Here is a 15,000-nt window from a genome sequence, read left to right on the forward strand (position 1 = left end):
GAGGAGCGGTGGGGAGGGCGGTTTACTCCTCCAGGCTTCACAGGAGTCTACGGGTGGGGAACGTTTTGTCGGCGTCCTTCTCCCAAGGTCCCCTGCCGCCAAACGCTGGGTCCCACCCGTGAGGTGCATCGGCACTGATCTGCAGCCCACACGGAGCACCATCATGGAGGCTCGTCACCATCACATTGGAGGAGCGTGTGAGGAGTGTGTTGCACACTTGGAGCAGTGTGTGAGCCGTCTGTGTGTGTGTGTGTGTGTGTGTGTGTGTGTGTGTGTAGCGTTGCTGGAGGCAGACTGTGTTAAATAAGGGATGAGGGTTCAGCGATACCCCTGCGCCGCGGCCACGCCCGAGCAGACAGGCAGGCAGGGCGCCGCCACGAGGAGGGTGAGGTCATGCAGCGTTCAACACACGTTGATTAAAGTCAATCGAGGTGTTAAACACAGAGCGTGTTGAGGTCCTTGCCACCGGCTCAGTGGCAGATTGTACTTGCTCTGTTTTTTTTTTTGTTTTTTTTTTTAAAGCATTAATAGCTGTTCCTGCAATAGATGTACATGAGGGGTTTCTTTGCTGTTGTCTGACGTAACCAGGGCAACCGTTCCCACGGTGACAAAACTGCACCAGTGTCCCGACATCTAGTGGTCAAAACACCACATTACATCTGAAGGAACTCCACCTATCCATTTCTACGTCCATGAGTATAATGTTCACCACTTTTTTTTATTAAATGCGCTTCACTCGCTCGTCTGATTTGCTGCTATGGTTATTATTTGATTGTCTACTAATTATCTTGAGAACTGTGAGTTGCATGTGGTGCATGAAAGGTGCAGCACAAGTAAAGGTCATTATTATTATTTTGCAATTGTATTTTTTATATCCAAGGAATTTGACTGGTATGTCGAGATGGATTGCTTACAAAAGACATGCATCCACGGTCTACAGTCTAACAAAACGTCAGTGCAGCTTAGAGAAATAGGAGAATAACGCCAAAGAAGTTTAAATGTGTGCTGTGTTATGTAACTTGAATGCCATTAGAATGTTAAACTACAGTGGAAACTATTGAAGTATTAAATTAATGCTTTACTACCCATAACTACACAGGCCTCCAGTCGAATATGATCCTAAAAGTGAGGACAGTGTTGAGCTGCTTGACACGTTTCATTATCATTGACTGCATTCCAACGTGAGGGGACCGTTTAGTCCACTAGGTGGCGCCAAAGTGCAACCCCACAGACGCCATTTTTATTTGGCATCTTCAGAAATAAAATATATATATATATTTTCAAATAAGCGAAGCAAGACAAAGAAAAACAATGAAACATAGAAGATGTTTGATTGTTTTGTTGTTGTCATGTGTTTATTGTTGTCTTTATTCCATGTGTGAGCGTCCCTCAATAAATAAATAACTGTCTCACGGCATTCCTCCATGAAATGATCCAGTGTGTTGACGGGGTTTCTTCTTATCCAGTTTCAGAGCACCCGGACGGGCCCTTCCCCTGCCGTGTCCCCGCCGCAGCACAGGCTCCTCCCCGCACCCCCACGCCCAGCGGGGGGCGGTCCGTTCGGAAGGCAGCTGGACGTCCTCAGGTGAGCTGAGCACCTGTGGAGCGCGCGGGGTGCTGCGGGGTTGCCAGTTCACTCACTTCACAGTGACGTCGGATGAGATGTCCAGGCTTCGGGGGGGTCCTTTTGGTTGATGTTGAAAGTATGAGCGATGGCAACATCAGCAATACGAATCATGAATGAACGGTTCAAAGTCATTTTATTTTCTTCACAGATATACAGAAAAAACCCCACAACAATGGACTGTAAAGAGCTATTGAAGTGTCTATCTCTGGTAGAAAGCCCAATTTGTACGAGGTGATTACAACCACGAGAGTAGGTTAAACAGGCCTCTACATGTATTTAATAGGTGTAAAGCCAAATGGTAAATCATCATGTGGCCTTTGAGATCAAAGTTTGGCACCTTCCCCCTCAATTGTGTTTCATCTTTTTTAGTTTTTGCACTTTTGAAGACTTCACATCGGAACAGGCATCAAGCCTGAGCCCTGCGTCGACTGTGTGTTCACAAGAAGAACAAAAAGAGGGAAGAAAAAAAACCAACACATTCTGACTTCTGAAATCTCTAATTGAGTTTTAAATACAAGGAACAAGCAGATCGCGATACATAGAAGCAATGCAACACAGTTCAAACACATCCCACTGACCAACTTCAACAATTACGGCCGCAGCTCACGTCTCGATTATTTAAAAATGGTAAATACCAAAGCAGACGGCAAATACCACTTGTGTAAAATACGTTGATGGAGACGGGCGGCAGTATTGATTTTGCTTTGGATTTTATCGACATCTTGTTTAAGTGAAATTTTAATTAAAGCTTCTGCACTTGTTATTGCATTTTAACTTCAGATGTATTTTCCCCTATTTTGTTAAAAAAAAATTAACCAGGATGCCTCCTGTAAATGCTGTTAAGTTTTGTTGGAACACTTGTCTTTTACAATGCAGACTTTTTCGTTAAGACAAGTGTTGATTTCGAAAAATTTCATTTCGCCAATGAATGTGCAAAACGCATGGCGCAAGCCTTTAACAGAAATTGTGATTTTTATATATGTCCTGATAAATATTGTTGTGGAATGGTATGAAATATTTTATGACGATAACCGCTTTGGGCGTCTCACCCGGCTCTACAGCGCGGTGAGGGCCAGGGAGGACGGCGACGCGGAGCTGCAGCTCCCCGGCTTCGGCGCCCGGCGGCCACCGGGGCAGCGCACGGCGCCCACCAGCTTCATCACGTCACCCCGGAAACGCACGCCGACCAGGGCGTAGAGGATGGGGTTGAGGCAGCAGCGGGCGTAGGCCAGGGCGCAGGTGATGTACTCCAGCAGCAGGTGGCAGGACGCGCCGTCGCTCGACATCTTGTGCAGCAGCACCACGGTGTAGGGCAGCTGGAAGAGCAGGAACACCGCCACCAGCGCCACCATCAGCTTCAAGGAGCGCTGCCGCTGCCACCCTTTGCTCCGCCCGCTCTCCCGCCCCTCCCACAGCACCTTGGCGATCCGGGAGTAGCAAACCATCATGACCACGGAGGACAGGCAGAAGACCGCGATCAGGGTGGCGGAACTGATCATTTTGACTTTGGCGCGCTCGCGTATCACGCAGTAGGCCTCCTGGCCTGACGCCGACCGGTCCACCCCGGAGAACAGGATCTCGGGGAGGCTGAGGAGCAGCGCCGCCAGCCACACGGCCAGGGAAGCCATCTTGCCGCCCGTGTGAAACCGCCGGCGAAGCCTGAGCGCCTCCTGCGCCCAGACCACCGCCACGTAGCGGTCGACACTGATGCAGGCCAGCAGCAGCAGGCCGCTGTAGGTGTTGACGGCGTAGCAGGCCAGCGTGGCCTTGCAGAGTGGGGTGGAGAAGAGCCAGCCCAGGTGGGTGCCCACGCCCTGCAGGGGCAGCGTCAGCAGCAGGAGCAGGTCGGCCACGGCCAGGTGCAGCAGGAAGAGGTCGGTCAGCGAGCGCAGGCGGAAGCGGCGGTACAGGGCGAAGGTGGCGATGACCAGGGCGTTGCCGGCCACGCCCAGCAGGAAGACCAGGCAGAAGACGCAGCTCTGGACCAGCTTGATGGTCGCCTCCTGCTCGCCGGCCTCGCACGGCGCCGGGACGTCGAATTCATACGAGGAGTCGTTTAGCGAGGGATCGTCCAAGGTCGTCCAGTAGTTGCCGGAGTAGTCGCCGTAGCCAGGGCTGGTGATGTCCATAACTGTCAGTGGATAAACACAAACGTCAAGCTTCACCACAAGGAGTACGGGAGTCATGGAGGAAATGCTCTGAAACCAGGCTCGGCGAAGAGCGGATCAAACCCTGACCCAACCCTTGACTTTGGTTCCAACAAAACATTTGTTGCCAAAATGGAGGAAAAGCTCATTGTTGGGAGGCGGTCGGGATCCTCCGCTGAGGTTTGGCGCTGAATTTGTGGGGAAATGCTGCATATTTTCACAGATCATATTTGACCACCGCTTGTGGCCCTATTTTAAATTGCTGGCTCTTTTTCAGTTGCCGTCCTGGGTGCTCCGTTTCATGCTACCTCTGATTGAGTCAACCAATTATTGAAAACGATGAACGCGCAACGGCTTCAAAATCAGTGATTTCAGTGCGGTTGTAAACTGAAGAGGCCAAAATCAAAGGGTGCATCCGTAAAGTCAAAGTTGTAATTCATATATTTTAATATGTTTTGAATCGTACTGCAGTACATACAGCACGTGTCTCATACACAATCCGTTTGCATTTTTGGGAAACAGTTGAGTCGCTCCTCCTCAAACCAGCCTCGTTCCCAAATAGAGTCTGGGTCGCCGAGAGACTGACACGTTCTGTTTCCCAGCTCTGAGCACCTTTTGCAAAAATTCCAGCTTCCGTGCTCTGTTTGGCGGGTGCTGGTCGAGGCCCTTCAATGCCCTTCAATGCCCTACAATGCCCTTCAAGGCCCTTCAATGCCCTTCCATGCCCTTCAATGCCCTTCAATGCCCTCCTCCGTGTTCCGTTGTGGTTATTGTCGTTCTTTCCTGTCAAATCGAATCCAACGTCAGCCCTTCACCCACAGAAACACCAGATGAACCCCGGCAGAGACGTGCGGGTGAAGAGTGTTCTGCAACGTCCCTGCAACGTCCCTGCACCGCCGCGCGTTGAAGAAATGCAGCTTCCCACTGAGCAGCTTCAGCGATTACAGCTGTAGTCGCATTGCAATGACAGCAAAAGTTATTTACGGTGGATTACCGTCACAAAATACATACAGCATACCTTATAACCAGGTGACTGCAAAACCTTGTTTAACTGAAAATGTCAGAGTTGTCACTTATGGTGAGACGGTGCAAACAAGATCAACATGTTGTTCTGTCATTTATCAACAAGTGATAAGCAAAAATAACAACGATTTATTTTGATTTTTCACACAATAAGGAAGAAAACCATCGATGTTGTTTCAGACGTAAAACTAATTATCAAAGTGAGTGTACAAGAAAAGTTTTTCCATCGCTGCTGTTTTCAACATCAGCTTTCCCACGAAGCCAGTGCAGCCAGTGAAAAACCACGCCCGCTCCGCCCCCCCCCCCCCCCGCCGCGCACCTGGCGTAGTTTGGGGCAAAGTACCCTAAGAGCGAAGTCCAGGGTCAACCCTGATGTTGCAGAAAATGAAATAAATCAAATTAAAACACAGGCAAACTCCGACGCCACACTTTACTTTTACACAAAATCCGAGAAACAGCCGCCCGCCCTCCCTCACGACAGGAAGTGGGTTTCCTTTCATCAACAGCTTGAAATTGACACGCTCAGTTTCCCATTATGAGTGTCTGGGCCGCAGTGGCGTGAGACGGGCGCCGCGTCGTTGGCGCGAGGGGAAACGCGCGGGCGGGGCGGCGGGTGGGGGTATTAGTCAGTGTCGCGTGCCGAGGAGCCTTGAAAAGCCGCGTCGAGCGGCGTTCAGGCTCAGTCCCCGTCCGGCGTGGGGCGTTCAGCAGCGTCTCACCGCGTTTTACCCGTTTGTGGACGACGCCTTCTACGCGCCGGCTCCGTGTCGTGGATCGTTGGTTTGGCAGTGAAGTGAACGATCTCCCTAAAAAAGGTAAGAAGCCTGTCACTCTCTGTTTGATGCTTAAAGAGCAACTATCAGAGTTGTTGTTTTGCTTTGTAATTCATATAAATGTATGTTTTATTTTTATCTTTACTGGGTTAGTTTCACAGATGTTTAGGATGGTGAACTACTGTGTTTAGGATTTATTATTTACAGTAGAAGTAAAGAGTATTTACACAAGAAAATTACACTCCCACTCCGGAGATATTTAGTTCTGTTCACGTTTTCCCTTTTGAACGAGTGGGAAACTGGGAAATAAATGTAAATCTAGAATAAAAACATTGTTCTTTACGACACGTCTCCTGTCAAGTTGCTGTATCCGTCGGCCGGGTGGGGTGTGCAGGACGCAATTAGTAAACAGAGGAAAATAAATGCATCCAAAATGCAAACACGCTGTTTTTATTGATGTTGTTTGGAGAAACAGGGAATGGGACACGCAGCGGAGCAGACATCCCTCCCTTTTTGTAAAACAAATTAAAACAGCCCAAATTGTATGTACCGGCCCAATGCTATTTTTTTGGGGCGGAAAAACAGCCAATCTGTTAAGGCCGGATGGGACGTTCAAGTTCACGGGCAGTGTCAGATCTCTAGGTGGGCGTGGCCATTGCCTGACCAAAAGGAGTCCCAGCTGGAATTCTGGAATTCTATGTTTCTTAAATGTAATTGGTCCATGGGTTCCTCACATTCGTTCGCCGAGGATGCCAAGCTGCACGTGGCCCTTTTAGAAAAAAAAAAAAAAAAACGAAAAAATGAATTCCTTATCGTACTCTGAAAACTGACGTCACCGGTGCAGGTTTGACCGCACTGGAGGCCTCTGGGGAGCACTGGAGTGAAGTCCTGCGGCGCCGCGTGCACCCAGGGCTGCAGGGACGAGGCTTTGTTGTCGGCCAACACGGAAGTCAGCATCGCCCTGCTCCCTCCACTAAAAGACAATGGGATTCCTCCAGCGGCTTTTGGATTATTGCAGAAAATTTGGATCATTGCCACAAAAGTGGCAAACAAAGTTGATGATATTTACGTCTTTTTTCTCCAGCAAGATAATCTTCACAAATGACAAATTTTATGAATTGTGAAGCATAAATGCAATCGCCAGAAGTAAAAAGACCACGGTCGCATGACTTCAACGTCACCATCACTAATGTAGATTGAGATTGATAGACATACACATACTGTATATACACACACACACACACACACACACACACATCTATATACAGTATATATATATATATATATATATATATATATATATATATATATATATATATATATATACAGTATATATATACACACACACACACACATCTATATACAGTATATATATATATATATATATATATATATATATATTTATACAGTATATATACACACACATACACATGCACACACACACACACACACACACACACACACACACACACACACACACACACATATATATATATATATATATATGTATACCTCTATGTACTGTATATATCATCCTTCCAACCATTCCACCAGTGCGTACTGAACCGGAGGGGGCATAGCGGACGGTTCGATAACACACCGTGAACGACGGCATCCCTAACACACACACGCACACACACACACACGCACGCACGCACACACACACACGAGGTGGAAGGTTTGAGTTGGAATCGTTTGCAGTCAGTGGATGACCTTCCCTGTTTGGTGTGATGACACAGGGCCGGCTTCTGCACCACTTCTCCCAGCCCCCCCGTTGCTCCAAAAAAAACCCAAATAAAAGCCTGTGTTTTTATTTTAGATGTATTTATGTTCCGCAGTTTCCTCATTGAAAAAAATAAATAAAATAAAAAACACACCCTGAGATCCGTCACTGAGGCCCTGTGATGACCTCTAATCTGCCCGACAACCTCCGCAGTCTCGTGAAAATCCTCTCTGAGAATTCCCGCGTGGGGTATTCACCCACGTATTTTATGACGCAGAGCAAAACGTGAAGATCTCTTGAGCCGGTGTTGCCCGCAGACCTTATCTCAGGCGTGGAACCAAAAAACCATTTAAGACAACCCACTGACTCGGAGACGAGGGAGCCGGAAGTGCAGTAATCGTAACTGGTTTCCAGGTTCCAGGACTTGTATCCCGCGGCGTCCAGCACATCCCACCCCGGGGGAAGCACCAAAACGCCGTCGTAAGCGGGCGGATTGACATTTTCCCCCGCGGTAGAATGTTCAATCCGGGGCATTTCCCCTCAGCGCAGGACTGATTTTCTAAGCTTATGGGATATGTCCCACGTTGCCGTCATCCGTCACAGGTTCGTGCCGTGGTTTTGCCGCCGCTGGGAATTTGAGTTTGAGGTTTCTCGCTCGGAATATCTGCTCCATCAGTGACTGGGCTACGTTCTCTAATAAGGGTGTAGATATCAGTCAGAAGAGTGTTGTGAGTCATAATGAACCGAACCCATTATAACTCAGAAAATGATTAGAATGCATTTTTTTGGTGGAGTGGCGCTGGGAAACCTTCGGCCCGTGGGCCCCGTCACAGCCGTCCAGTCACCGACGCGCGGCCCACTCTGAGTTTCGTAGACGTGATTACAGCCCCTGTATTTATCAGGTTTTTTTTCCGTTTTGGAAAAATGACTCGGGCGTAGCTTATTCAACAAGTGATTTGTTGATGAAACTTAGAGAATAGACAAAACTCCTTTTTTCCCCCCTTTCATAGTGAATAGTAGTTATAATATTATTTTCTTTAATTGTTTATTTCCGTAGTTCATAGTGGCCTGCAACTAATAATAATAACAATATTATTATTATTATTATTATTATTAATAATAATAATAATAATAATATTATAACAATAACAATAACAATAATAATAATAATAATAATGATAATGATAATGATAATAATAATAAATAACTTCATACGTCATTCAGTGCATTTGCATTTTTGCAAAACTGTATATGCTCCATCTATTGCCGGTGGCGGGGTCCGCCTTTCATGCAAAGATTGGACATGTGAAAAATTCACCGTGATGTTCAAAAAGAGCATTCGATTTAAGAAGAACAGTCTGAAGGCCTGCACACGCATGGAGTCACTTTGTTTTGCTTTACACAGCCTGTGAAAATAGCAAAAACACACAAAAAAACACCCACCTCCATCGGCCGTCGTCAGATAAATCCGTAGATTTCAGGTGTTTATGTAGACGCACACGCAGGCTGTTTCCTCAGATGATTTTAACTGTTATGACTGTTGTTACTGTACGGTTGTAGTGTATGGTACCCTCTGAAGGATTACAAATTTTGCCACTAAAATCCTTAAATATCCCCCGTCGAAATGTACAGGCTGCTGATATCTAAATGAAATGTGTGAATGGAACGCGAGCACTTTTTACTTTGATGTACACGAGTACATTTTTGCACAATGGGTTAAATACAGAGGACAATGTCCACTGCCACATTAACAAAACCTGAAATTAAACCAAAAAACACATGATATATTATGCTCCATTATAATGATAATGAATTCTTTCAGATATAAATAAAAAACGCATTTGGAATATTACAGTTGGATCGGAATAATCACAGTAGGAAATACTTTTCCTACTCTATACCTCAATTTTTTATACTTTATTTATTTTATACTTTACTTTAATAATTAAAAATATAAAATAAAGTGGATAAAGCATGTCATTAGAAATCTGTTTGAGTGACTTGGACCACGATTTTATTCTACGTTTAACACCAATATACACGATAAATATCTCAAGTAAATGGGAAAATTACATTTATAAAATTACATATATTTGCCTTTCTAATATATCAGTAAAGGCATCTTCAATAAGTCATGTTCAGTTTCACCTATTCAAAAACATATTTTGAATATATAATATAAGTCATCTCATGCTCAAAGTATATACAGTATACTTAAATATTAAGTTTTAATATTAAAAATATTTTAAATAGGAGTTCTTTTACCTGTGCTGTTGGGAGTGACGAGCATGTCTGGAGGTCTGAGTCCGTCTCTGCACAGCGCTGCTGCACTGAGGACCTAAAGGAGGCCACCCGTGACCTCACCCTAACCCTACGCGGCCAATAAGACGCAGCTCTACCCTCACCCGCACTTCACCCTCGGCACCACCCACCCTGTTTACGGTTTCACACCCAACAATGACTTCTTTTTTTTTTATTCCCCTCCGGGGAGATGGCAGCTGCTGTGAACTTGGAGTCACCTCCGATGCGTCGCCCTCGCGTCGCCCTCGCGTCGCCCTCGCGTCGCCCTCGCGTCGCCCTCGGCGTCGCTTGGAACCTGCTCCGGCTGTCCCCCCTTGAGCCAGGCACTCGACATGAACGACTCCGGCGCCGGTTAAGTCGGCGCTTTTTTCCCTTCGTTTCGTGGGGCTCCCACGGCCGTCCATCCGCCGGGGGCCTCTCTTGGGATTGGTCTCCTTTCGGTAAAGAACGTGGAGCCGCGATCCGCCGGGACCCGGTCGGGAACAAAAAATGAAATTGAAAGTACAAATCGTAGATCGTAGGGAGCGTTGGATTGGGCCATTTAGTTTACAGCCATGAATGTTCGCCGCTTGCGTGTGGACGTGGCTTGGGTGCGCCGGCACCTTGCATGAGACGGCCAGCTTTCCCTTTTTTGGCTCAGTTGCGTCTGATGACTTGTGAACGGTGATTTCGGCTCCATGCAAAGTGCGCTTGGCACAGACAAAAAAAACGAGACGATCGACTTGTCAGAGCCGTTCGCAGGGTTCGGCTCGTTCTCCGATCGTCATTTCGGGGTCAGATGTGTCGTTTTTTACCGGAATCGTTTTTTTTCAACATTTGACTTCTGAGGTTACGAGGTTCTTTTGTTTTTCCGCCCCGCGCAGCCTGGCAACATGAGGGTGTGGCCCGCGTGTGTGTGTGTGTGTTTGTATGAACCCTAAACCACAGCTCTCTCTCTCTAGCACCCTGGCATCGTGCCACGTACGTGATTTTTTATTTTTTTTTTTCTCGCTGGTTGGAAACTGAAAACCCCGCGTGTGGTTCTCTCCGCGTCTCGGCTTTGCTTCTCGTGTGACGTCCGGGGAGGGAAAAAGATGACCTCGCAGCCGTGTGCTCGGACGGAAAAGGGTTGAAACCCGCGTTAAAAACGGCCCCGTTTGAACAAGTCGCGGGGGAAACATTCGGACGTTCATCCAAATTCTGGCTCGTTCCAAAAGGCGTCTTCGCGCCACGGGAACTTTTTCCAGAGCTCTAAGAAATTTTTGGAGGGACCGTCCCCCCTTTTTTTTCTTTTTTTGTGCGCGCCCGCAGGAACCAGGAAGCTTCGTAGTTGGAATTCCGTTTTGAGGAACCTTCTCCAGCCCCTGCTCCGGGGCAGGGAGCGAGCGGCATCGGAGGAACCCTCGGCCTCCACCCCCGCTTGAGTCGCATCCCTCTGGACGGGGAGCGGCCCACGTCCGAGGTTACGAAACAAAAATAACTATAAAATAACGATTAAAAAATATTATTTTTACTGTCGACTTAGTTATTTAATTTTCCCGACGTTGATTGAACGAAACAAAAAAAAATAATAATAATTCCCCCGCTCGCTGTATCGACGCGAGCCTTTGCCGGGCCAAAGTCGGAACAAACTTGGAAATGAGGCCTTGTGGACCTAATATGAGTGATTCAGACACTGGATTTCTTATTTCTGCCATTTAATTTGTTGAGAAACACATTTTGCTGGAATGTTTTTGGGTGAAATCAGTGAAAGTTTACCGACTAATACAAGACGGAACACGTGCTGAACGTTACGAACACGTCCAGCTTTACTACTACCAGTGTGAATGCAACCAGAAAATAAACTTGTGAAGATATTTGTTTTTTCTGGGGCCCTGCTGGCTCCTAGGTCCCCTCAGGGAGTCTGAAAACACCTGTATCCTGTTCCTCTTTAAGGGTTTTCATTCTGTTACTGTAACAGCTGCACAGTCGGCCGCACTTCCAGCCGCCGCAGTGAAGGGGAGAGGACGGAGGTGGAGGTGCGACACCATCGGCCATTTACTTCAGAGTTCAAGGCTCGCTGAACCAGCGTGGCCCCCGCAGCGCTCTGCAGCGGCGGGCCTTGAGGCAGGGGCCAGCCACGGGAATGAATGCGGCCCTAACATGGCGATATTATACTGATAAATCTTCGGCCAAAGCTTGATGAATCCACACAAATGTGCTTCGTGTTTCCCTCGTACGGAACAGCGTGCTTATTGAGCGTGCTTCTTTTTTAAACCGGCGACAACACCGGTGTCACCACGGGGGCCGCGGAGTGTCCTCCGTGGTGACACGGAACGCTGGTGACGGGTGGAGGGAGACAGGTCCCCATCCACACCTGACCTAAGCCTGACCCTGCAGCCTTCCCTCAACCCGCGATAAGTCACACGTGACTCTTTCACTATTGTTGAGTGTTTTACAAATCAGTTTTCTTTTAGTTTGATTAATGCGGGCGCTGATACGCGGACATTAACCAAACGGCTTGTGTGTCTATGAAAAAGTTTATATAAAAAGCAAAACTATGGTGGGGGCGGTGGGCAAGTTATGTAATCGGTGCACGCCCAAACACCGCGCAACCCTCACGGCTATCATAAGCAAATCAACCACTTAGTAATTTGAGACAAACCTCAGTTTGCAGTATCTGTATCAGAAATGAGAACACGGCATCGTCCAAACCCTAATTATACTTAAATATATTTACAATTTTCAAACACGTTTCTGGTTACTACTGTACATAATTCTGTGTGTGTTACGTGTTGGTTTTGATGCCTTCACTATTATTCTGAAATAGTTCTTAATTCCTTATTCTGTAATTAATGTTGAATATCATAAAAAAAAAAAGAATATCACTGAGAGTGAGCAGCTGTGTCCAAACTTTTGACTGGTACGGGCTTTTTTTAGCAAAAATAAATATTTACATTCAAATATTCACATTCAGTTATTACTGCATCTATTGTTCATCCGATTCTGACTGATTCTGAAGAAGAGAAACAGTCAAAAAACAAAGATAGAAATGGAGGAAATGTTTCAACGTTCAATGGTTTTCAAGGTTTTTAAAGGTGTCTTCAGCAGGAAGGACAGGTTTTAAAAGCTCCTTCACCTTTTGCTTTTAAATCCAGATGATGGAGGGATGAGGAATCAAACCAGCTTCAGAAAAACCCCAAGGGTAGAACCGGTAGAAACCAGGAACCAGCGTCAACTGAGAGGATGTGAGGGATCAGGGCAGCGCCTCCCTCCATTCCTCCCCCTCCCCTCTCCCCTCTCTCTCATTCTCTTTTGCTTTCACTATCTCTCTCTTTGTCGCTCTCCCTCTCTCTCTCTCTCTCAATAGAAATGGTTTTTTTATGATCACGGAAACAGGCCAAATCAAATGGGAAACAAAAAGTGAGGGTATAAATGAAGATAAAGTCAACGATCTACAGGAAGGTGTCAACATTGCACTTAAAATATATGTTCATACATACAGTACATAGATGGCAAATATGAAACAACTTATATTGCAAAATTTGTAAAAACTTAATTAGATGACATAGTTTATACATCCTGGAAGGAACTTGTGTTACAGCAGCTCAGATCACAAAAAAAAACAATAATACAAATACAAGAAAAATGGCAAAATATTACAACTAGAACTCATTTATAAAATGTTACGGTGTAAGACAGAAACAGCTTAATTAAATACAGTTTGGAATCTGGTTCATGAAATGAAAAAAACATGTACTAAAATAACTAAAACTAAAATAATTACTAAAACTCAGTGGTGACAGACGAGACGAGAGAGAGAGAAGAGAAGAGAGGAGGGATTTGATTTGGGGGGGTTTGCGTTTACTGATGAATAAACATTAAATCCCTCCTTTCAGTGCATTTTAGTGAAAAATGGACGATAATTCAGGTTTTTCTGGCGTGTGTGTGTGTGTGTGTGTGTGTGTTTTTTCGGGAGCCTGCTGGTCTCCGTCAGGGCGGCCAGCCTCGCCGCCTCCGACCGGAAAAGGAAATCCCAAAAATCCCTTAAGTGCTTTCTGAGAGAAAGAGGAAGCTGCAGCGCTGTCTGGAAGTGGACAGGAAGTTGCGCGCACACACACACACGCACACACACACACACACACACACACACATACACACACAAACACACACACACACACAGACACACACACACACACACACACACACACACATACACACACTCCATCAGGACTGAGCACGCACGCACGCACGCACGCACGCACGCACGCACACACACACACACACACACACACTCACACACACATACACACACTCCATCAGGACTGAGCACGCACGCACGCACGCACACACACACACACACACACACAGTTTTTCTGATACCAACCTTTTGACTTCGATATCGATACCAGCTTTGGTTCCTCGGTATCTATACCAAAAAATTCTCAAAAAATGAAAACATTAACTAAACTTTTGTTTTCAAAAAAATGTATAAACAAAACTAAAAACATTTCATCTGGCGTCTCTTGGATATAAAAAAAAAAAAACACTTGTTAAGCCATTGAAATAATTTGTTTAACTAACATTTTTCGGGCAGTTTATCGTTATTTTTGTATTATTGTCAAGAGAGACAGGACACGGGGGGAGGGGTTCTGTCCAAATAATAAATCATTATTAATTATGATTATAATTATGATTGTTACTAGTATTGTGATTATTACTACTATTATTATTATTAGTAGTAGTAGTAGTAGTAGTAGTTGTAGTGTTATTATTATTATTATTAGTAGTTATTATGATTATTATGTATAATAATCATAATCATCATAAAAATCATAATAATAATAATAATAATAATAAATTGTCGAGGTGGGAGCTGCGTGCTTGACCTATTTCCTGTATAGTTTTGGGTGAATCTGTGGGATAAATGGTTTGCCTCCAACACCAACCAACAGTATTGTCACTTCGTCATCTTTCGTCTTTGGTTTATATCTGGGCGGTGAGGCGGCGGGGGGGCCGTGGCCGTCTCTCTGCCACAGCGCAGTAGCAGGGTGAGGGTCAGCTCCACAGATATTTAGGACGGCGAAGTACAGTGTTTGGGATATGTTACTTAGATGTAAAGAGTACTTACACAAGAAAAATCCAGTTTTTACAAAATAAAAGTCCCATCCCACTCCGCTCCGCAGCCACGGCAGCTTTTTGCTTCCGTCCAGGTTTTCCCTTCATACAAGCGGGAAACTGGGAAACAAAGCTGAATGTAGAATAAAAACACCCGAGCGTCCGTCTCACTGCCGTGCCAGCTCTGTCCCGTCTCCCCCGCCGCACCTCGCGTTTGAATTGGCGGCGCCGCGTCAGATTTTGAGGTGGCCGTGGTTCATTGCATCACGAAAATGAGTCCAGCTGTATTTCTCATTTAAAAAATAATAATATTCATAGTAATTCCTAAAT

The 15,000-nt window shown here is 45.9% G+C and overlaps 1 protein-coding gene across 1 annotated transcript; it reads right to left on the reverse strand.

Annotated features, from left to right (window-relative positions):
* Positions 1-2,682: 2,682 nt before the first annotated feature.
* ccr10 (chemokine (C-C motif) receptor 10) lies at positions 2,683-6,527 on the reverse strand (the record flags this gene model as incomplete). Its single annotated transcript, XM_080021324.1, has 2 exons — positions 2,683-3,758; positions 6,407-6,527. The coding sequence occupies 2 exons, from the start codon at positions 6,525-6,527 to the stop codon at positions 2,683-2,685; spliced, it is 1,197 nt and encodes a 398-aa protein (XP_079877450.1).
* Positions 6,528-15,000: the final 8,473 nt, after the last annotated feature.

Source organism: Zeus faber (assembly GCF_960531495.2).
Source record: "Zeus faber genome assembly, chromosome: 20".
Lineage (NCBI taxonomy): Eukaryota > Metazoa > Chordata > Actinopteri > Zeiformes > Zeidae > Zeus > Zeus faber.